This window comes from Abramis brama (genome assembly GCF_963993115.1).
Source record: "Abramis brama genome assembly, chromosome: 25".
Lineage (NCBI taxonomy): Eukaryota > Metazoa > Chordata > Actinopteri > Cypriniformes > Leuciscidae > Abramis > Abramis brama.
In genome coordinates this window covers 24093559-24116602 of record NC_139987.1, presented here as the reverse complement: position 1 = coordinate 24116602, position 23044 = coordinate 24093559, and the positions used below count along the sequence as shown (strand labels likewise).

Genomic DNA, 23044 nt, shown 5'->3' with positions numbered 1-23044 from the left:
TAATAGTTTAGAACCATTCGTTTAATACAGCAGCGATCTGAACAGTTTTTCAGATCTGTGACGTGTACCTGAATGCCATGGAGAGAAGCGACACCCATGTACAGGAACACACCATACAACACAGGCATAGGGATGTACTGTGAAGAAATACAAACAATTATTTGTACAGCTTCTAAATTGCACTAAAGCTCTATTCGGATGGTTATAGTTTCTCACGGGGACGTCTGTAAAAACACACTTTCATGGCACCTCAGTGATAAAAATGTACGCATTTGTTTGGCGATTTATTCACGTTGGAGTTCTTGCTGCTCACATGTTCAGTCACATGATTGACAGCTGTAAACAAAATGTCTGTTATTGTCTGCTTGGACAGTTAATAAATTCATATTTAATTTAATTATAGAAAAAATAATATCCTTTTTCATTATTTAAAAATAAGACATTTTACACGCTACAGCTACAGTGGTTATGCTGCCTTCACGCGCTAAAGGAAATATTTTGTAAATACGAGTTTCCTAGGCAGAAATTGGACATTCTCAAGTCATATTTACAACTGGGAAACTCTGAGATAATTTTGATACCCAAGTTCCCAAGTTGGGGTGCCATAAACTTTAAACAAGAACAATTTCTGATGTGACCGCTATTCTTTATTAGTTTTCTCCACGGTACCTACATCGCCTTGTCTTTTTGTTAAAGCAGTGCATATTTACATATATGAATAATAATTTGAAGCATATTGTATGTATACACAGCGAAAATAGCCTGTATTTGACAGAAATTCCAGAATCTAGATAGCGCGGTGAATGTTTATATGGTTGCCAATGAATGGGACGCTACATTTTATCCAAAATTAAATATCTTTAATAAAGTTTGGCTTTAATAAGATTTCCTCAAGAAATAGGCAATAGGGAAGTAGCAATTTCTGCAAGCAAGTGAAGGCAGCATTAATTAGACTGGGAATTTATACATGGGTAGTGAGAGAAAAACACAGACATTCTGGATTTGGGCGGTAATAAAACTACAGACTAAGGGCCTTATTTCAACGATCTAAGCGCATGGTCTAAAGCACAGGGCGCAAGTTCACTTAGGCCGTGTCCGAATCCACTTTTGCTAGTTTAACGATGGGAAAAATGGTCGGCGCACCCAGTGCATGGTCTAAAAGGGTTGTTGAGTAATGGGTGTGTTTTGGGATTTACGTGCGTTAAACCAATCAGAGTCTTTAAACCAATCATTCCCTTTAAATGCCAGTTGCGCTCGTGCCATGGCGGATTCGCTATTTACATGACGGAATTTGATAGTGGAAAGACTGAACCAAGCAGAACATCTACGGGACAAGCCGGATTCCACCATATCTTTACGCACATTACTAACAAGCATGATTTTATAAAAGTAAAGTGCAGTTTTGATGTACCTGTAGGACTGGTGCAAGGAAGACAGACACTCCAGTGAGGACAAACACCAATATGCCTGTGAATCTCTGTTCCCTACGATAAACACAAACAGAATAATTCTCATACTAATATTTACGCTTAAATCTACAGAAAAGGTCTTGCTTTTGACTTACCGCACACCAAGAAACTGTGGCTGCTCACCAGGAGCACTGGACTCGCTTTCCATCCTCAGAGAGTCGATGTGTGCGATGGAAATGACCGTGGCCGCTACGTACCAGGGCAAACCCATGAAGGAGCAAACGGCCATGAGGATGCCCACCCAGAACAGGTCCAGGTGATAACCACAACCTTTCTGCTCCAGGGGAAATGGGAAAAAGACATTTTGCAATGCTAAATGGAACAACATGGACATGCATGCATATTACATAATCATAACTCAACATCATGGTACTGGGGGATTGCGCTTGGTCACCAGTGGGTGCTAGCCAGTGTTATTTTAGTATTATTTATATACTATTATAGTATTTATTATAAGTTTTATTAATTTGGTTATGTGCTTTTGTAATTTTTATTAGTTTTTTATTTATATTTAGTTTTATTTCAGTTTTAATAATCTTAGAACTTCAACTTTAATATTATTACAGATAGTTTTTTTAGAAAATTGTCTCTTTTTTGTTTTTGTTTAAGTTTAACCCTGTAAAGCCTGACATGAAATAATAGTCCTAAAAATCTAATTTTATTCAGAGGCCCAGACTGAGCAAAAATATGCAATTTCATGCCGTTGCTGATATCTACTATAAAATGCATATAAATATCAGTCGTCACTCTATATCTGCCAATAATATGTCTTAGTAAGATGATATTTAAATGCTTAGTTTTTTTATCAAAGCTATGTAGTTTTTATTGTGGGGGCAAAACATATAATGCAACGTGATTCAATGATGAACAAATAAATGTTCCTCAAGAGCCTGTTGTATATTTGATACATACATTTTAACATGATTTTAAAAATAATTATGTATGGATAATCAAGTAAACCTTCAGTCAATAAATGTTCACCTTGACATATTGCTAACAATATAAAACCTATCCTTATGTTTACTTTATAAAATAAAGTATATATATATTTATTTATTTTATTTATTTATTATATATTTAAAAAATATTTCACAACAAAAATACACATGTAACCTGAAGGGGGACATTTTTAGAATTATACTAAAAGGCCTTTTACTTACTTTTGCTTTACAGTTTTTCATCAAATATTTATATTTTTTTATGCAAAGTACCAAAAACTATTTTAAAATTTTAATTTTTTTTTTTTTTGCATTTCGATACAGTGGTTCTGAGTGGTTGCTAGAGTGTGAGAACGAGTGCTGATGTAGTGTGTTGTTAAAAGCTAATAAGTTTCGTAGGTGACGTCCAGCACCTTCAGTTTGTTTTCTTTTCGGTTGACGATGACGGCTGTGATCTGCTGATCCATGAAGATGAGGATGGTGACCAGCAGAGCAGGTACAAAACTGGCCATGCACATCCACCACGGGTTCTTCCCTAAAGGCATGACGATCCAGCCGCGATCCGGCCGCGTGGGCTACACACACAGAACAACACTCAAGTCAGCATAGCAAAAACCAGTGGTTGTCACTGAAATCACATGTAAAGCACATTGGATTAATGTGATATTAGTATATAATCATGAAGAAAAAGCTCAAATAAATGCAAATGGGAGGGTAAAGAAAGATACGCGTGTATCCATTGCACAACGTACCTTAAATTCGGTTGGCACAATCAGTTTAGGTGTTTTAAGCCCCATTAACATATCAAGACCCACAAATGTCATGATTGACGTGAAGATTGCAAAATCACTGATGAGTTTCCGAAGCTGCACAATTTGCAGAGGAAAAAGAAAGATAAAGACAGAGAAAACTAGAGACAACTAAATAAGAACTAGAGACGATCAAAGGCTTTATAGGACAAAAGTGCAATAGATTTAAAAATGCAAGAGTAGCATGTTTGATGCCTTCAAGTCTTTCTGAGAAGTTCAAATATGATGTGAATTGTTTGTGCTCCGTAACACGAGAATGAACCTCATCGGTTCTCGCACATCAAGCAAACATGCTTGAGCTTGATGAATGTTTATATGTGAATAAACATTAAATGTTCATCATGAAAAGCAATTGTGTCTCTTCAGAAAATTTGGATTAGTTTTACAATCTCTTTATGAACTTTTTGCTTTTAGCCTGGAAATCCAGACCTAAATCTGAAAGATTAATGGTCTGGCATCGACTAATGAAAATCGGCCAGCTCGAGGGGCGGCACCAAGCATGCATTTGAAAATCTCACTGCACGCAATTGGTTAACACTACGACCAATCACAAAAAGCCTCATACGCGTTAGCTTGAGCTAACTGGTAGATTAGACTCTTGCCGTATCCGGTCGGAAAAACAGCAAAAACGTCCTTCTTGCAAAGGAAGGATTCGAGCGCCGTCTTCTGTTCCTCTTTTAGATAAAAAGCCAAGTCTAACTCATTTAATGTTAGCGGTCAAAGCCGTTTCAAACAACTGGTGTTCATCCATAGCCATCTTGCAATGTTTACTAATGACTTCGACGTCACAGCGCTGTCGTCATGTTTAGCTCGCCTCTGGCCTGCCTATATCAGATAACCCGATGTGATTGGTGCAGCTCGGATACAAGGGCATATTTAATGAGCATCATTACTAGACACCAGAGTAAACTCACTGAGCAAATTCAACTTGTGCTCTCGCGAGAACTCTGGATTTCCAGGGTAGTGTGCTTTTCAGTCCAGCTTTTCACACTGGTGCCCATACAACATGATGAAGACTTGAAGGCAGCATTTCATTCAAATATAACCAACACAAAAGGCATGTCTGTGGTATAACATCAAGATGACACATTATAGACCTTTATCTGGGTGGGTACATGCAGTTTGGGAGTATCCAAGGACAGCACATAATCCAGAGCACAGAAGACCAGGATGGATATAATTATGGAAAAATCTGCTATCAAGGCGCGACACTTGGAGAAAAACAGAAGCAAGTTGGGGAAGAGAGAGAGGTAAATACAATATGGATTAGGATAAGAAAAAACTGTCTCCATACGGTCTGAACCAGAGAATACAGAAGCAGGCGTGTTGACATACATGGGAAATACATGTGAAAATGCTCAACACAGTGTCCCAACCTTGGTGGGGAAGTAACGGCTGGACTTGAACTTCTTGAGCGAGATGGTCATGGAGTAAGTGCCGAAGAACAGGATGAAAGACAGCATGGCCAGATCTGGGACGTATTTGCAGGATTTGCCCACCAGGGAACCGCCAAATCTCAAGCACTCTTTCTTAGTCATTTGACTCCAGTCCAGAGCCGTGAAGTTGAACTGGGAGGAGGAGTGAGATCGTGTGTGTGCGCACCGACCACAAAACGGAAAAAAAGTATGGTAAAAGTAATAGTGATATCTTTTGTGAAGAAAAACGTATGAAATACATAACAGTTTCAACTCACCATAGAGTAATCAGAGATGTTTTCAAAGCCTAATGGAGAGGACGTGTTGAAAGCCACTGCAACAGAAGGTAAAGGTGCTTATTGACAAGACGTATCATACATATCATACAATAACATCTTATATAGACGTTCAAGGGGTGTCAAGAATTGTAACAACATGCCACTAGACGATACTTACTCCAATCAGCAGCCAAATCGAGTATGGGCGGCAAAAACAAATATGATACACATAAGTTGCAGGGGTCAGATGTGACAAACCAATATGTCATCCAAAAATCAGAAAAGTCAACATAACATTTTAGTATGGAAAACACTCTTCCTCCATTAATGAAAGCAAATATTCAACAGAAAATATTTTGGATCTGGATCAAGAACAGTGAGCGAATGCAGGATTGCAGTGATTTGTGGAGAGTAAAAATTAAAAGATTAATTGTAGTCATTTTAGTTAAAAATTACACAAATTAATTAATGCAACACAAAACACTGACTAAATTTAAATTATATTTTTATTAAGAGACCAAAAATTATGACTAAATTAAATTTGATTTGATTTTTATTTAATTTTATTTATTTTATAATGACTATTATTCATAATAAAAATATTATTATCATTATTACATTAATTATTAATAATAATTACAATAACAATACATTTAATTATTTTGAATATTGTTTGAATAATATATTTTAAAACATAATAACAATACTATGTTTTTAAATGTTATCCAAAAGTAATTATTATTGTTCATAATAACAAAATTGTATTATTTATAACAATTATGATACTAATATTGATAATTGTATCATTGAATAATAATTGTATTATTGAATAATAATAATTACTTTTGAATAAAATATTAAAAAACAAACATTATTATTATTCATAACAACATCAAATATGATCAATTATTAATAATATTTTATACTATTTTTTAAAAATAATGACTTTTGAATAAAATATAAAAAAAAAAGATTATTATTTAAAAAAATAATAACCACTTTTGAATAAAATATTTTAAAACATTGTTATTGTTATTCATATTATTATTAGTTGGGGACACTTAATATTCAACAGTTTTATTGATCTGACTGTACTGACGCTGTTGTATGAGAACTGAACTGAGCTGGACGATACATCACTGTTTTCTGCAGAACTGCTTTATAGATGAAATGAACTAATTTAATAATTGATGATCTTTATAATAGAACAAATCAACACTGAACTGACTTCAGCTGTACAGCCGAAATGAACTCTGTTTGCATCATTGAATCATATTCCTGTTATCACTGTAAAGCTGCTTTGAAACAATCTGTATTGTATAAAGCGCTATATAAATAAAGGTGACTTGTCTATTATTATATAGATATTTAAAAAAAAAATTCTTGGAATAACATGCACTGGTGAATTAAAAGTCAGGAAAGTGTAAGAAGAAAGTAAATAGGGTCAGTTTTTATTTCATAAATAATAATACCTGTGAAAGGATGTTTTTCACTGGGTCAAGGGGTCAGACTCACCTTGATCAGGAGCCTGGCACTCACACTTGTAGCTGGTGATGTAATCTGGCTTGAAGTCTCGATTGATGGGGTAATAATTGAAGGTGCTCATCATTTTCTTAAGGGCATCAGAGATGAAGATGAAGGAGATGAGGCTGGAGAAGCCCTCCTCGGTGAAGCGCGTCATGTATTTGATGATGTAGCTGGCGTCTGTGGCCACCAGGATCAGACACTGGAGGCAGGAGTGCAAGCCGATCCAGAGCCGGATCTCCATGTAGTCAATGTCATTGTTTCTGAACACAGACGACGATTCAGTTAAAGAATCAAACTCAACTGAAGACTGCTCCTGACTCACATATTTCCATGATTTTTAACTTTACTAAATCACAGGATGTCACACTCACATGCTGAATTCATAAAGCAGTTTTTCAAAGATCAGTATCGGTCCCGTAGAGCTGAGGATGATGAGCGGTTGACCGCCGAAAAAACAGAAGACCGCACCGGCCAAAGCCGTGCCCAAAAAGCTTTCCATCACACCCTGAAAGTCAATGAGACACAACAAAATATAATGGAGGAAATAACGAAACAGAAAAAGTTAAAACACTGAATGCACTTTCAATGAATAAAACTTGAAATTAACGTATTCAAATTTTGACTTAATATTGTGATAAGAAATTTTACGAAGCCCGCTTCTTATGGGAGCCCATTTCCGTCACATAAGAAAACAAATCATGCTTTGGTAAATCATAATTATGACATATAAAGTTGAAATTATGAGATACTAAAGATTCGAGATAAAAAGTAAAAAATGTATGACAAAATGTTGTAATTACAAGAAAATTATGACACAAAAAGTCGAAATAAGATACTAAGTCATAGTTAGTCTTAATCTTGACTTTTTATATATTTTATCATAACATAATATTAAAGACTATTTGTAATAATAATTGCGACTTTTTAATCTCACAATTCTGACTTTTTTTCTCACAATTGCAATATATGAAGTCAGAACTGTGTGAAATAAAGTCGCAATTCTGAGAAATAAAGTCGCAATTGCGTGTTATAAAGTCAGAATTGTGAGATATAAACTATTCTGAGGTAAAAAAAAAAAGTCTGTCTTTTTTTCCCTTAGAATTGGACTTTATATCTCACAATTCTGAGAAAAGATGTCAGAATTGCGAGATATAAAGTCGCAATTATGTGTTATAAAGTCAGAATTGCATGATATAAAGTCGCAATTGCGAGAAAAAAAGTCAGAATTCTGACTTTATAAGACGCAATTGCGACTTTATTTCACGCAATTGCGACTTTATTTCACGTAATTCTGACTTTATATCTCGCAATTCTGAGAAATAAAGTCAGTATTGCGAGATGTAAACTCGCAATTGTGAGATAAAAAGTCACAATTATCTTTTAAAATGTTTTATTCTGTGGCGGAAACAAGCTTCCATACAATTATGATTTTTTACCTCATGAATAAAATTTTTTCCTCATAATTATTACTTAAAAAGTCAAAATTATGACATAAGTCATTATTATGATTTACTTATGCATAATTAAGTGGCAGAAATGGGCATCTGTGTGTTTCTGCCTTAGAATAAAAAATAAAAAGGTGATTATGTCTCACAGCTGCAACTTTTTTTCTTGTAATTGTGACCTTATATCATCACACAATTGCACCTTTATTTCTCACATACAGTACATTTTCTTAAATTAATTTTTTATTATAAAATGTCTTATTTTTAAACTTTCTCTCACTTTATCCTTTTTTTAAATATGCACTCTAAAATAGAAATTGTATACCGGCCAGGCCACCTAATTGCTTCATATTTGGCTGTTTTGAGATTATTGCATGGGCATTATGTCAATTATATTAAAATATGGCCATTATATCCAAACATTAGTGTCTAGGAGGTGAATTACTTGGTAGTTGTCCGTGGCGTCCCCCAGCAGTCCCCCGAAGGTGATGGCATTGGTGATGCAGCCCAGGTAAATGAAGAGCACCGCAGAGATCGACTGGATGTGGAAGCCGTCGTAGAAGTCACTGAGACACCAGGGCACTTTACGCTTGATGTCCAGCCACAGTCCTCCGCAAAATCTGCACAAACAGAAAGAGTCTCAGAGGTCACGTGAGGTCAATCTAAAACCCTAGCACTAGCAGGTGAGCAGGCTCAGCGGACGCTACCGGCCAGTGAATTTCAGCTCCTCTCCAAGCTCATGCGGCGCTGGCATTTCCTCGTCTTCGGCAGACGCTCCGCCTCCTCCTGCGTTCCCATTCGGCTGCCCCAGCTCATTTAGAGTTAAAACTGACTTCCTGCAGAAACAAACACAATGAACTCTGTGCAAACTGCAAAATCTTAATTGAAAGTAATATTTAATATGACGGAATAAATATTAAATCATATATTTTCACTTGAATAAAGCCAAATAATTTAGATGCTACCACATAAAGTACATGTTTTAGGTTACAAAATATTTTTCACAGTGTGCTTTAAATGATAATGCAGTGTGTACAGTATGTCTATTATGCTGATAAAACTGTTAAAGTTAGGGTCAGAAAGATTTTTCACTGTTTTTGAGAGAAGTCTCTCTCCAAGGCTGCATTTATTTGATCAGTAAAAATGGTAATATTGTGAAATATTATTACAATTTTCTATTTGAATACATATTTTTATGTAATTTATTCCTGTGATCAAAGCTGAATTTTCAGAATCATTACTCCAGTCTTCAGTGTCACATGATCCTTCAGAAAGCATTCTAATATGCTGATTTGCTGCTCAAGAAACATTTCTGATTATTATCAATGTTGAAAACAGTTGTGCTGCCATGATACATTTTTTTTCTGTATTCTTTGACGAATAGAATGTACAGCATTTACAATGTTACTATTTCAAATAAATGTCTTTACTGTCACTTTTGATCAATTTAATGCGTCCTTGCTGAATGAAAGTATTAATTTATTGAAATATACTGACCCCAGACTGGTAATATACATAGACTCATGATTTAATACCTCATTTCTGCTGAAGGCAGTTTCTTTGGGGGTTCGATGCGGATCTTGGGGTCCCATTCTCCAGGAGGAAGAACTATCACCTCATCCAAAAACTCATCAATCCCAGCAATCAAGTCGTCACGATCTCTGGCTTTATAGGCCACGTCACTGAAGAGCTAAAGATGGTGACAGATACACACGTGTTAACAAATACTGTGATGATACTAAACTCTGAGGTACAGAATTACTAATACTTTCTCTTACGTCGTCAACCATGAGTGTGGCCATGGCCCGACCGATCTCATTGTAGGATTTGGCTTTGCCGTTGGGACCGAGCAGCACGAAGAGAAACCTGGAAAATACAGCACAAACAAAATTCACATTGTATTTGATTACAATTTGAAGCAATACAAATCACATCGGAAATGTAGTCTTTCTCTTTCTGTGAAATGGATCAAAAATATGATTAAAACGTGATGATCTCACCCCCTAAATTAGAATTACCACCTGACTTTAACCACACTTATTTTCATTTCCTTTTTTTGTCTTCTCTTCCAGTAAAACGTATCCAAACTTTCTGATCAGATTTACTAGAAAAGCTAAATTAACCTCAATATAAGACTTTTTTTCAGAGAATATATTACATTTACTTAATTCTTTAATTGTTACTCAATTTGTTTCCCCAATCTTGTTGAAAAACATAAAATTGAATTGAATAAACCTAAATAAAGTTTGTCAGAGTTACTTAAAATAATAATAATAATAATAATAATAATAATAAACAATTTACGAGACAGTTGAGGGGGGAAAAATATTCTCTGAGAAAAAGTTATAATATTTATCTCAAATAAATGCATCTTTTGTATTTTTATGTCATAATTTCAATGAATTTGTCTTAATTGTTATAATTATTATTTACCAAAGCATGTTTTTTTTCCTTATGTGGCAGAAATTGGCTTCCATAGGCTTAGAAACTTTTACTGGAAAACGACAAATATATATATATATATATATATATATATATATATATATATATATATATATATATATATATATATAAACAAATAAATAATAAATAAATAAATAAAAATAATAAATAAATAAATAAAAATGAAAAATAAATATAAATATATAAATAAATATAAATATAAAAATAAACAAAAATAAATAAACAAATAAATAATATATATATATATATATATATATATATATATATATATATATATATATATATATATATATATATATATATATATGAAATGCAGAAATCATAATTTGTCTTTGGTTGCACACTTGTATTTCCAATCATTTGCAAAGGAAATATCTGGAATTTATGGTAGAAGTCAAGTGTGGTTTTGCCAGACTGTAACATAAAACTAAAGGCTATTGGCTATTTAAACAGCCAATAAACATATGCAAAATGTTTGGGAATGATCACCTGGTTGGCACAGGGACTTCAGTAAGGCCTCCTAGCGTTGTGGCTTGAGCCAGACGTACGAAGGCCACCAACGGCTTGTCTAAAAAATCCACCTCTCCAATCAGCACGTTAGACGCCTCAGCATCTCTGGGGATCTTCTTCATAAATTTATTCTTCAGCTGGTGAGCGAGATGACAGTGCAGTTAGGCATCATGGGTGAGTGGGTTTAAATTAGACCACATAGTCTGTGTCAGATGCTTAGGTCATGAAATTTCCAAGTTGGAAAGAGTTTGTGCCTCATTCACGCCTCTTTCATGATACCAGTATCAATATGAGCTCCATTATCAATGTCTGACGTGCATGCATGCGATGGAAATGGGAACCGTCTAATTTTTTCCAATGGCAGATCGATAAAGTTACGCAATCACACCGGGAAAACCAAGCAATGCACACACGAACCAATAAAAACAGCCGATCGGCCACGGTGGCCTCAAAGAACACGTGGATATGGAATGGTCTGTGCTTATGGTCAAAATCAGCTTTTAATCTTTTAATGCCACTTTCAGAGTCAATTCACTTTCTGCCACACATAAACAAGCTCCCTTCTCACGTCCAAAAATCATATAAACACTCATAGGTCTCATTTAGAAGTTGACCTTCTGGTAGTGTTGTAGTCAAGACCACCTAAACAGAGACCAAGACAAGACTAAGACCAGACCAGCAAGATCTCATACAAGTCCTTTTTGCAATCATATCATGAATTTTGTGGGCATCTGTATTAGTAATTAGTCAATTTGTTGACATTTTTGACACAATCCCTCGATTTCTGAACCAGCACAAGAATAATTCAAATTAGAAATAAGTTATTGACTGCATTTGAAGCAGGAAGTATTACATCCAATCAAATCTTCACAGTTGTGGTCTTGACCAGTAAATCAAATCCTAAGTTCTCTTAGTCTGAGACCGAAACAAGACCTTCAAAAAGTCTTGTGACCGAGACCGCTTTCACATCTACAACACTACTTTCTGACTAAATGCTACAGCTTTTCTCTAAACTAAATTTAATTTTTGCAAAGACGCTTAACCAACTGGCTCAAGGATCCTCTCATTTCAAACCTAACAAACAACTTTTATGAAAGATTTTGCTTGAAAAGTGTGCTTGTGCTATCTTTCTTGAAAAAACAATATACTTGGTTTGGCGTTTTGTTATCTAATGCAATAACATTCATACATTTTTAAAGGTGGATCAAGTGTCTAAATTTATTTTGGGGCTCCTGCATCTAAACCTGTACATTAATCAATCAAAGAGCTTTGTAATGCCTGAATAAATGCAAATCTGCATGTACTGAAATCAATCCCCCCATAATTCCTGGGACCCTTGACTTTCAAACTCAGCATGCTCCTGTAGGCCCTAAATGAAACCTATTGAGGGCAGTGACCACATGAAAGTCAGCCGTGGGTGTCATTATAAGCATAGAAACTCATTAAAGTGGACTCAGAATTGGCCCACTTTGAAGTCTAGTGAGCCGACAGTGGCGGCACCGTTCGCCTCAAAATACTTAGGCAAAAATAAGAGCTTTATTGTGCACTTCATAATTGTGCTTCATTGTTTTCGTTTTTGCACCGCAAAACCAGTGATCAAATGAAAGAAAATATTACAAAAAGACTAATGAGGGCTGGCAGCACTTGAGTGACTTTAGCCGGGTGCACACTGTACGATTTATAATAGTCCTGTACGATTGTTGCATGTCAGACCGCACAAACATGATCCCCGCTGTAAGCCATGTCACACTGTAGGATCTCAGATGTTATTAATGTCAGACTGTACAGAAGTCAAGAAACGTTAACAACGGACGCACGCAAGAAGACTCGTCCTGGGCTTTACATCATCAATCCGAGACATGTTCAATGATTGCATACGTTACTTGTCTTGAAAAAGCTGTCAAACTAGCGATCAAAGACTCCAGATATTTGTCTAGGATCCGAGGAATCTTTTAGGATTCTCAACATTTGTCTCAGATGGCCAAATCGTGGCAAAATCATACAGTGTGAACCCGGCTTTATATGGAGATTATCCACACACACTTAATTACGGCTCATATCTGTCTCCTCTATTGCATAAATGCTCAGAAATGAGTCGTTGCACCAGATGCAGTGCTTTTGTTTCTAAAATCATCTTGTTTACTCTTTGCTAATGAAAAAGTACATTTTCTATGTATTTTAATATGTTCATGTAAAGAAGAAAGAAAAAAAATCGGACAATGTTAGGAATACTAATGGAAAACTGTTGTACCTGGTCGGTGCTGGGCGTGACAGAAATATCATTCATGCTGCGGCACTGAGAAGGATCTGAGAAGCACAGATGAAACACTTTGATTATTAATTGAATCAGTGTTGTTATTGTTAACTCAAACTCAAACTATTAAATTAAATATAATAAAGCTGAAATAAAATATAAATATTAGATGAAAAACTCAAACTTCAAAAATGTAAACGAAAATTAGAAATGTTGCCTTGGCAAATAACTCAAGTTAAAGTCAAAGTACTAAAATTACTACAACTATTTAACAAAATACTACTACTACAACAAAAATAAAGCTAAATAGAAATTGAAAAAATGGTAAAAATGCCAAATCACCAAAACTAAAATTGAAATAAGAACTGAAATTATTAAATAAAAGCTCATAAAATATTAAATAGTACATACATAACGTTAAAATAACATTAATTTCAGTGTCAAATGCATGCCAAATACATATAACAACACATTCATCACAAATTATTTTGCAAGCAAAAACAATGGGACATTGTCACCCCATACCAAAAAAGATTTTAGATACTTTGATAATATACCATGTTACTTTATGATTATAATATTCATGTACAATACATCTTAAACTTCCGAAAGTCACGTTCGCTTGGAAAGTTTTTGAACAGTCCCAATTTTGCTTAGAGATAGGGATGTCCATGTGACAAAACTGGGCCTTTTATACACCCATGTTTTTTTACAAATTACTGCAAAATATGTGCTGCTTTATGTTTAAAAGACACACACAACTGGTCAAAAGTCTGAATTAATTAAGATTTTTTTATTGTTTATGAAAGGAGTCTCTTATGCTCACCAATGCTTCATTTCTTTGATCAAAAACAACAATTTGAATAATTAAAATTTGAATATATTATACTGTAAAATGTAATTTATTCCTGTGATGGCAAAACATTTCTTCTTATTATCAATGTTAAAAACAGTGGATAAAAAAACTGTTATTTAATAAATATTATATATATTTATAATAAATAATTCACAATATTACTGCAGCCTTGGTGAGCATTAGAGACTTCTTTCAAAAACATTAAAAAAACGTCTTAATTATTCCAAATTTTTTCCTGATTGTATGCTTTTTGGAACCTTTTCTCTAAAAGACAAGAAAACGATTGTTGTTTTTCTGGCCTAAAGTACCCAGAGTACAGAAACAGATCGTGACAAACAAGAATGGAAAACCAAAGTCAAGACCTTTCTAATAATCTCTAATCCTCGGAACAATGGCAAAAATGCACTGTTGCATACTTGAGAAATGTTGCAACTACACACAGTCAGTCAGTGGATGATGCTATGTGAAGTAAAAGGTTGTTCACACTGACAGCAGTTTGCAGGGTCATGCATTTTGATTGGTGTTGGTGATTTAGGGTAACGAAACTTGAGACAGTAGGAAAGCTTATTAGAAAACCAAAAGCTCATCTTAAGGGATGCCAGAGTGAACTTAAGATGGAAAATTCCAGAGATCTGGAAGAGGTTGTAGATGAATCAATGTAAGGGAGAAGAACCAGAAGCTCAGACTCACGCAGTTTGCTTAGGCCGCCGCTCTGATGAGCTCGCAGGTCCTCAGTGGAGCGATGGAGACCCGATCCAGAGCGAGGACTCGGGCTCGGGCTCAGACTGCGGTCTGATACAGACCCGAGATCAGACACAGAGAAAGACATGATAAAGACGGCAGGATGGGGAAAAGAATAAAGTGGAAATTCAAGAAATTAAAGTGACCTTATTATGCTTTTTCAGGTATTACCTTTCATGTAGTGTGTGATATAGCTGTTTGTAAAAAGTAAAAGGTCTGCAATGTTTTAAAGGTCAAAGTGCATGGCAAATAAAGTTATTGTCTCCTAAAAGAAAGAATCAATTCTGAACTGCCAAAACGAGTCGTCAGTAATTCCAGTCTCACTTCCTGTTACAAACCTACACAACAATGTAATAAATTTGCATAATGCCAGCCTATGCTCTTCATTGGCTGCCCACGAAAAACATCTACTTTGACCTGGGCCACCTGACCAATCAGAGCAGGGTAGCTCTCGGAAAGGCGGGGCTTAGAGAGACTGAATCTTCAAACGAGTCGTTTTCAGACTGTTTGAGAAACGAGGTGATGTGCAATGTATATTATGAGAAAATTAAAGTGTTTTTTGAGCTTTGATGCACGTAAACCTGTTGTAGGACACTCCAACACATAAAAATAGCATAATAGGGGCACTTTAAGAAAAAGAAGTTTATTGGAAATGATTTGAAAATCAAGTGTCAGAGAGACAGGGGATCCTGGGAAAATCACTGACTGTGGGGCAGGTTACATAGCGGACTCTTACTCGAGGGGCTGGGTTTTCCGAGGTCAGCCAGGGAGCGGTGGATCGGCTTCTTGGTCTGGTGACGGTGCTTCCGCAAGAGGACGAAACTGACCTTCTCACGGATCTCAGGAGCTATAAGACCCTCCTGCACCTGCTTCTCAATGATGTCATCTGTGAAAGAGAGAAAAACACACACAAATGCATTAAAATCCATAGTCTGAGATCTAAATATGAACGTTTCTTATCAAATTTTCCCAAAACCAAATGATCTGAGCTGCTTTCTTCATTGTATATATCTATATATTTAACTGTATATATCCATATGTAACTGTGGCAAGCTAGTAAGAGCTGTAAACCTCACTCCCCTGGTCTCAAGAGGCGCATCAGTGACTGAAGCTAGAGACTGTGGTCACAAAGTCAATATTTTAATTAAACATTTCTCAGAACCCCATTAAATATCCTAAAAGAGCAACATTGAGCAATATAAATTTGACTATCGCATGCTATAATTGTTGAATTTTTATCTGCACTAATTTTAAATGGAAAAAAATTGGAATTCTGTTTAATTTATTTAAATGTGGTAAAATATGAAAGAACTGCACTCATATTAATATCAAAATTAAGAATTAGCCAATAAAAAACTACCATTCAAAAGTTTGGGGTCGGTAAGAATTTTAAAAATGTATTTAAAAGAAGTCTCTTTTCTCCCCAAGGATGCATTTATTTGATCAAAACACAGTAAAAGCAGTAATATTGTGAAATATTATTTCAATTTAAAAGATGAATACATTATAAAATGTAATTTATTCCTGTGATGAAAGCTGAATTTTCAGCATCATTACTCCAGTCTTCAGTGTCACATGATCCTTCAGAAAGCATTCTAATATGATGATTTGATGCTCAAGAAACATTTCTGATTATTATCCATTTTAAAAACAGTGGTGCTGCTTCATATTTTTGAGTAAATAAAAATCTTTTGTAACATTATAAACGTCTTTGCCATCACTTTTGATCAATTTAATGCATCCTTGCTGAATAAAAGTATAAATTTCTTTAAAAAAAATTAAATACATTTTGACCAGTATTACAATATGTTTATGAAACGGAATATTAAATAGAACTTTGTGAATGATGTGTGTTCAAACTGGAGTTCAGTCGTCCCAGATTAAAGGTGGTTCTGTTCTTGGCTCTTTATGTACTGACCCACTATCTGTGGCAGCGAGTATCCCTCCAGGTCCAGCAGGATACAGCCCGTCTGCAGACAGGTGCGCAGCTCGAACAGGCTGTGCAGAGACAGCGTGGACACATGCGGTTTGCTCCACCTCTCTCCACCCTCCTCCACCTTCTCCTCAAACTTAACCCACCTGATGCAACACACAGAAGACACAACATTACTTCACTTGACAACACACTTTTCTTCCCATGTACCAACAGATGGATGAAACACTTTTAGGTTTTGTAAATGAAATGGCTGGAAATCATTGCAACATGATCAATAAATCCCTTTAAAAAGTTTTACAATGAGGTCCCATTAGTTAACGCATTAACTAACATTAACTTACAATCAGCAATACATTTGTTACAGTATTTACCAATCTTTGTAAACGTTAGTTCATAAAAATATGAACAAAATAATTAATGGGTTTGAGTAGGACAAACTTAAATTAAACTAATTAGTTCAGTCAGATGAACTTTTATGAGTATTTAGCACTTTCTTTTTCTTTCAAGTTCACAGAACTGATATATTTTAAGTAAACAACTGTTTCATTGTTGAGTTTTATGAAATTATTTCTTTTAATTTAGACGTAATTTTAATTTTAATTTTGTCTATTTTCCAGCATGCTTTGCCGGTGGCACTCGAAAGGGAGAGTAAATGCTAAAATTAAGTGTAATATAATGTTTTTTTTGTGCAAGATTGTTAAGTGGGAGATTTAGTAGTGATTAATGTTTTGTTATGCTAATTTAGAATAATTTCTGTTAATGTTTGTTTTAGGATAATTACCATCATGGTGACAAGTGGTGCATGCAGCTTGATTTGAGAGCAAATAAAAGTTTATATAACTTTATATTGTAGCAAATAAAACTTTATATTGCTGCACTCATAAAGCAAGTGCTACTGTATAACATACTATTGTTAACATCTTAACAAATTAGTATGTTAGCAAACTAGCTTGTTAAAGTTTATACTAATAAAAGTGTTCACATTGAGATTACATGAAAGTTTTAAGTTAAATGTATGAATTAGTGTACTCAAACATTTCAAGTTAAGAACAATTAAAATGTATGAGTACAAAATTAAAATCTGCCAGTTCTGCTTACTTAAACTTTGAATTTCTTAACTTAAATTTAGGCAACTGATTGCCTTACATTTTTTGAGTTTTGCCAACTTATTCAGGTTTACAGTGTAAGGGTGGAGCTGAAAGGAAGTGAAGAAAGGAAACAAGGATGCACAATAAGAAATGAGAAGCGCCCTATGTGTTATGTGATCTTGTTTGTGTCACCTGGCCGACTCTTTCCACTCCATCTCTCCGCCCTCATGCTGCAGTGTGTCCATCTCAGTGAAGAGGGTGGGTGTGGGCTCATCTTCCTCCCTGAGGATGTGGCGTAGTCTCTCAGCAGCAGGGGACACTGTCACACACACACACACACACACACACACACACACACACACACACACACACACACACACACACACACACACACACACACACACACACAAACGCGTAAGATAGTTTGATAAAATGCAAAGCCATGTATTTATGTTAAAATGCAAAGGAGTAGTATTTGTAGTATATGTAGTATTTGAGCAATGCAAGTAAGCCAAACAAGAGTCAGAACTTTACATGCTCCAATACATTGAGACTTGTGGGTAAGGTAAGTTTGAATCTTGCTTGCAACCATCTCTGATTCGACCTCTCATTTTCCCCATCACTTCCTGTATTCACTCTACTATGCTATAATCTGATATATATATATATATATATATATATACACTATCATTCAAAACTGTGGGGTCAGCAAGATTTTAATGGTTTTGAAAGAAGTCTCTTGTGTTCACAAAGGCTGCATTTATTTGATCAAAAATACAGTAAAAAGAATAATATTGTGATTTTTTTTCACAATATGAATCATTTTCTATTCTAATAAATTATAAAATGTAATTTATTCCTGTGACCAAAGCTGAATTTTCAGCATCATTACTCAGTCTTCAGTGTTACATGATCCTTCAGAAATCATTCTAATATGCTGATTTGCTGCTCAAGAAACATTTGTGATTATTATCAATGTTGAAAACAGTTCTGCTGCTTCAAATATTGGTGGAAACAGTGATACATTTTCTTTTTTAGGATTGTTTGATTAACAGAAAGTTCTAAAGAACAACTATTGTTTGAAATAGAATTCTTTTGTAAAATCATAAATGTCTTTACTGTTAAAAGCTTTTACTGTCTCTTTAGATCAGTTTAATGAATCCTTGCTGAATAAAAGTATTAATAATAAAAACAAATAAAACTTTTGAACAGCACTGTTGTTTGCATGATGCTAGTGTGTTGAGAGTGGTTGCCAGGGTGTTGCTAAGGTGTTGTGGGTGGTTATGTATGGCTCGGGTCCTTCTTTCAATCTAAAGATATTGTATTTTTTCGCCTGTTGTATAAACTGCCATGTGAAAATCATGTAACTTTGAAAAGAAACTGCAGATGTTCGATCATGCAGGTTTGCACTGCACAACATCCGGAAGATCAGGCCTTTCCTAACTGAGCATGCAACACAACGTCTCGTCCAGGCCCTGGTCATTTCTAGGCTTGATTACTGCAATGCTCTTCTGGCTGGACTTCCATCACGTGCAACTAAACCTCTACAAATGATTCAGAATTCTGCAGCTCGTCTTCAACGAGCCAAAAAGAGTCACTCCTCTGTTCATCTCTCTGCACTGGCTACCTCTCGCTGCTCGCATCAAGATCAAGGCATTGACGCTTTCTCACAGATCTACCACAGGCTCAGCTCCCTCCTTTCACTCGCTCCTACGAGTCTACATCCCTACCAGAAGCCTCCGATCGGTCAACAAGCGACGTCTCGTGGTTCAATCACAGAGAGCCACAAAATCACTTTCCAGAACATTCTCATTCATGGCTCCATGCTGGTGGAATGCTCTCCCCACCCACATCCGGAATGCAGAATCCCTGACAACATTCAAAAGACAGCTGAAAACACATCTCTTACGTGAGCACCTAACCTCATAAGTAAATAAATAAAACATTCTTTCCTTTTCCTTTAATCCTCCCTTATCGGGCTTATGCTACTCTGAACTTCGCCTGAACTTCGTATTTTGGGCACTTCTTGCGTTGCTTTAGCCTCTTCACGTTGACTCGCTTAATTTAGTCCTAATTTGTAAGTCGCTTTGGACAAAAGCGTCTGCTAAATGTAAATGTAGATGCTTATATCCAAATCAACTTAGAAATTATGATCATTGCAAGCAATAAAGCATTAAGAAAAAATAAAGAAGCAAATAAAAAATGTCCATGCAAACGTGTCAATAATGGCCTGGAGCTCAACACACCCTACTAGTACAACTGAGTTTGATTCTTTGCATTAAACAGAAGCCTACTGGACTGTATGTTGAATAAGTCTGGCTGTTTTGCCTTCAGCTCAATCTGAATTGACCCTGCTTGAAATGAAATCTGAATATGACAGAGCAGGAACATTACGATGCACGACTCCCTAAGGCCATCAACGATTCGATCATAATTCATGTATCTAATCAGAACGAGAATTCGCCGAGCTTTCGGATCTGAGAACGCACTGAATCCGGCTCAAACTCTTCACTCGAGTCGTGCATCAGCCGATAAAGTCAGAATCAAATCAACAGGATTGTTTAAAGATAAGTATCTTAATAATCTTCCTTTGAAGATTAATATCTTAGTCAGATATCTGAAAGCATATCAAAAGAATTTGTTCAGTAGATTATCTTAAATAACCACATGACAGTGGCTTAATCTAATCTGATGTACAATGCCAGAATCAATATCTAATGTCAATAGACCTGTGCTGATTTAATCAAAATGATCGACTTTATATTTTAGGTAAAGTCAGCTTCCATAAGTTCCAGTGGTGGTTACTAAAACCTGTTCACAATCTAATGTTATGTGTATTAAATCTGAAGTTTAGAGCAATCTATTGAAAACTCAAGGTGCAAGTCGGTGCCTGTGAGCTCAAGCATGACAATCTTTTTGTGACCTTCCTCTCAATCTCTGGCTTTTCCTCAGGATTATTAGCACGTGGGTGTTTTTCTCCATGTAATCCTTCTAATCCTAAAGTAAAAATCACAAATACGTGTGGTTGTAGAATGCCAATGCAGAGTAGAGTACAACGCATCAGCTTATTTATAGCTCATACACTTCAATCAAACTTTGATAGAGTCATAGATATTAGAGGTTAGCTGTTGATGCTGTACATGTTGCCGTAGAATTCATCGACAGTGAATTTCTTTAGGTCAGTCTTCACTTAGTCTTTACTTTGACTCCAATAAAAGCAGATGTTAAATCCTGAGATTTCTTCTTGAGAGGAACCTTACAGAAACACGCATTCCCAACGGACTGAAATTTTGATGTGTTTCACAATTTAAATCGATGCATTTAGTGCAAAATCATGCCAATATGGACACTACTGAACACTACTGACGCAAATTATTATTGAAGGTTGTAGACTGATCTCAGAAATGTGTCTTTACATCCAGCGGCAATGAGTGAATCTCATTAAACCTGATGTGTGGCTCATTTTGCATATCCATATTAAAAGAAAAAAAGTAAATAATAATAAGAATAAATGGTAACACTTTATTTTACAGTGTCCTTGTTACACGTTACATGTAGTTACTGTAGTAATAACTATAAATTATGCATAATTACATGCAACTATCCCTAAACCAAACCCCAATCCTAACCCTAACCCTATAGTAAGTACTACATGTAGTTCATTATTATTACACATAAAATGAAAAATAGTAATATACAAATTACGGTTATACAAAAAAAAAAAATCATATATATATATATATATATATATATGAAGAGTTCAGATGCAAAAGCCTCTAAGTGGCATCTGAAATTTTCTTCTAGAATGATCATTTTTATAAAGCTTGTATATTTAAGTTCAGTAATTTCACTTAAATGGCAATGAAAATGGCCTATTAATTTTAATTTAAGTGAAATTACTGAACTTAAATATACAAGCTTGATAAAAATGATCATTCTAGAAGAAAATTTCAGATGCCACTTAGAGGCTTTTGCATCTGAACTCTTCATATATATATATATATATTTTAAAATATAGCACAAAAAGGAAGCGCATTAAGTGCTATCCTGATGTACTTGACATTTAAAATAGTTTATCATTATTTGCATTACAGAAAAGTTATTTTGGGAGTAAATGTGCTTAAATGTCATGAAAATGTCACACTGCAAAAAAAAAAAGAGAAAAAAAAAGATTGTCCTAGGCTTCACAAGGATTTAAAAAAAAAAAAACCCTACTACAATCATCAACCAACCTTGTGATTTCAGTACTGTTATTACTGTATCAGCAAAAAACTAATTCTAAAAGACTAACAGACTCAACAAGGTCATGATTTACCAGTATCAAACTCCAAACCAAATGTGCTCTGACCACAGTTACAGAGAGAAACTCTCTGGGAGAAAACACGTAAGAATAAATGTCAGCACTAGTAAGGAAAAGAGCTGAAGAGCACCTGTACCTGTGCAGCTGCTCAGAAGAGTGTTCTGAGAGCCCAGGCTGGACGTCAGTGACTGTATAGAGTCCTGAAGACTGAACGAGCCCGTCAACCTACGCTGTTCCTGCTCCATCCTTCAGTAAATCCCACGTTTATTGTTTCATTGAAAGAAAAAGATCCACAACTATTCTGAAATGTCCACCTGTTGACTTCAGCCTCTTTTCGATGAATCCGTTAGGCCTTTTCCCTCATTTTATATGCACCTTCCCTGTGAGCAAGTGCTCTTGCTCTTGAACTTTTCTCTTCAGCGATGTTGTTCTTTCCTGAAAACTAAAGCAGGGCAAAGTGCCACACGCATGAAAGGCCCAACAAGTGTTTTTCTCCTCCTCCAGCTTTGCTGATCCCTCCCTTTCTCTCTCTCTCTCTCTCTCACTTCAGAATTTAATTCTAAATCCTCAAACAACTCTCAGACATGTTTCCATCAATAATCTTCAATGATGCATGTTATTTTAAAGCAGTAATTGTATCAGGGTTATTACAGTTGGTTACACTTTATTTTAAGCTGACGTAGTTACATTGTACTTACTCTAGCTAGTCCCAAACTTGAGAAAACGTCCAAACGGTCAATAGGGCGTGGGTTCGCGGATGATGGTTGGCGGATGTGCACCCCGATCCCCCTGAAATTTTTGGGGGGATCGGCCGACGCCACAAGCCGACCCTCCCCGAATGACCGACTGACCCGGGCAGGGTCGAGCAGCCCCGACCCCCTCGGGGGCCCGACAGGAGGCCCCCGAAGTCCGAGCCCCCCGACGCAGTTCAGCCTTCATCCTCAGTGTGGCGCCACATGTCCCACTAATCCACTATTTGTCCGATTGCCCACTAAAGTGGACAAATGTCCCGTTG

General features: G+C 35.7%; 1 protein-coding gene across 3 annotated transcripts in view; it reads right to left on the bottom strand.

The window, feature by feature from the left end:
- slc4a5b (solute carrier family 4 member 5b) overlaps positions 1-23044 on the bottom strand; it is a 33401-nt gene that overhangs the window by 3527 nt on the left and 6830 nt on the right. The window contains exons 1-20 of one of the 3 annotated variants that reach the window (XM_084104509.1): positions 22166-22511; positions 17922-18048; positions 16624-16784; positions 15442-15591; positions 14655-14756; positions 13106-13161; positions 10834-10991; positions 9660-9747; positions 9417-9571; positions 8589-8717; positions 8327-8501; positions 6808-6941; positions 6425-6696; positions 4910-4965; positions 4593-4784; positions 4314-4427; positions 2821-2982; positions 1565-1743; positions 1412-1484; positions 69-137 (exon numbers count right to left, since the gene is read on the bottom strand). In XM_084104509.1, coding sequence (XP_083960635.1) covers positions 69-137; positions 1412-1484; positions 1565-1743; positions 2821-2982; positions 4314-4427; positions 4593-4784; positions 4910-4965; positions 6425-6696; positions 6808-6941; positions 8327-8501; positions 8589-8717; positions 9417-9571; positions 9660-9747; positions 10834-10991; positions 13106-13161; positions 14655-14756; positions 15442-15591; positions 16624-16784; positions 17922-18048; positions 22166-22274 — 2661 coding nt within the window. In that variant the 5' untranslated portion in view covers positions 22275-22511. Of the gene's footprint in view, positions 1-68; positions 138-1411; positions 1485-1564; positions 1744-2820; positions 2983-3159; positions 3274-4313; positions 4428-4592; positions 4785-4909; positions 4966-6424; positions 6697-6807; positions 6942-8326; positions 8502-8588; positions 8718-9416; positions 9572-9659; positions 9748-10833; positions 10992-13105; positions 13162-14654; positions 14757-15441; positions 15592-16623; positions 16785-17921; positions 18049-22165; positions 22512-23044 lie in introns of those variants that run through there. The other 2 variants (XM_084104508.1, XM_084104510.1) reach the window with 2 other exon arrangements.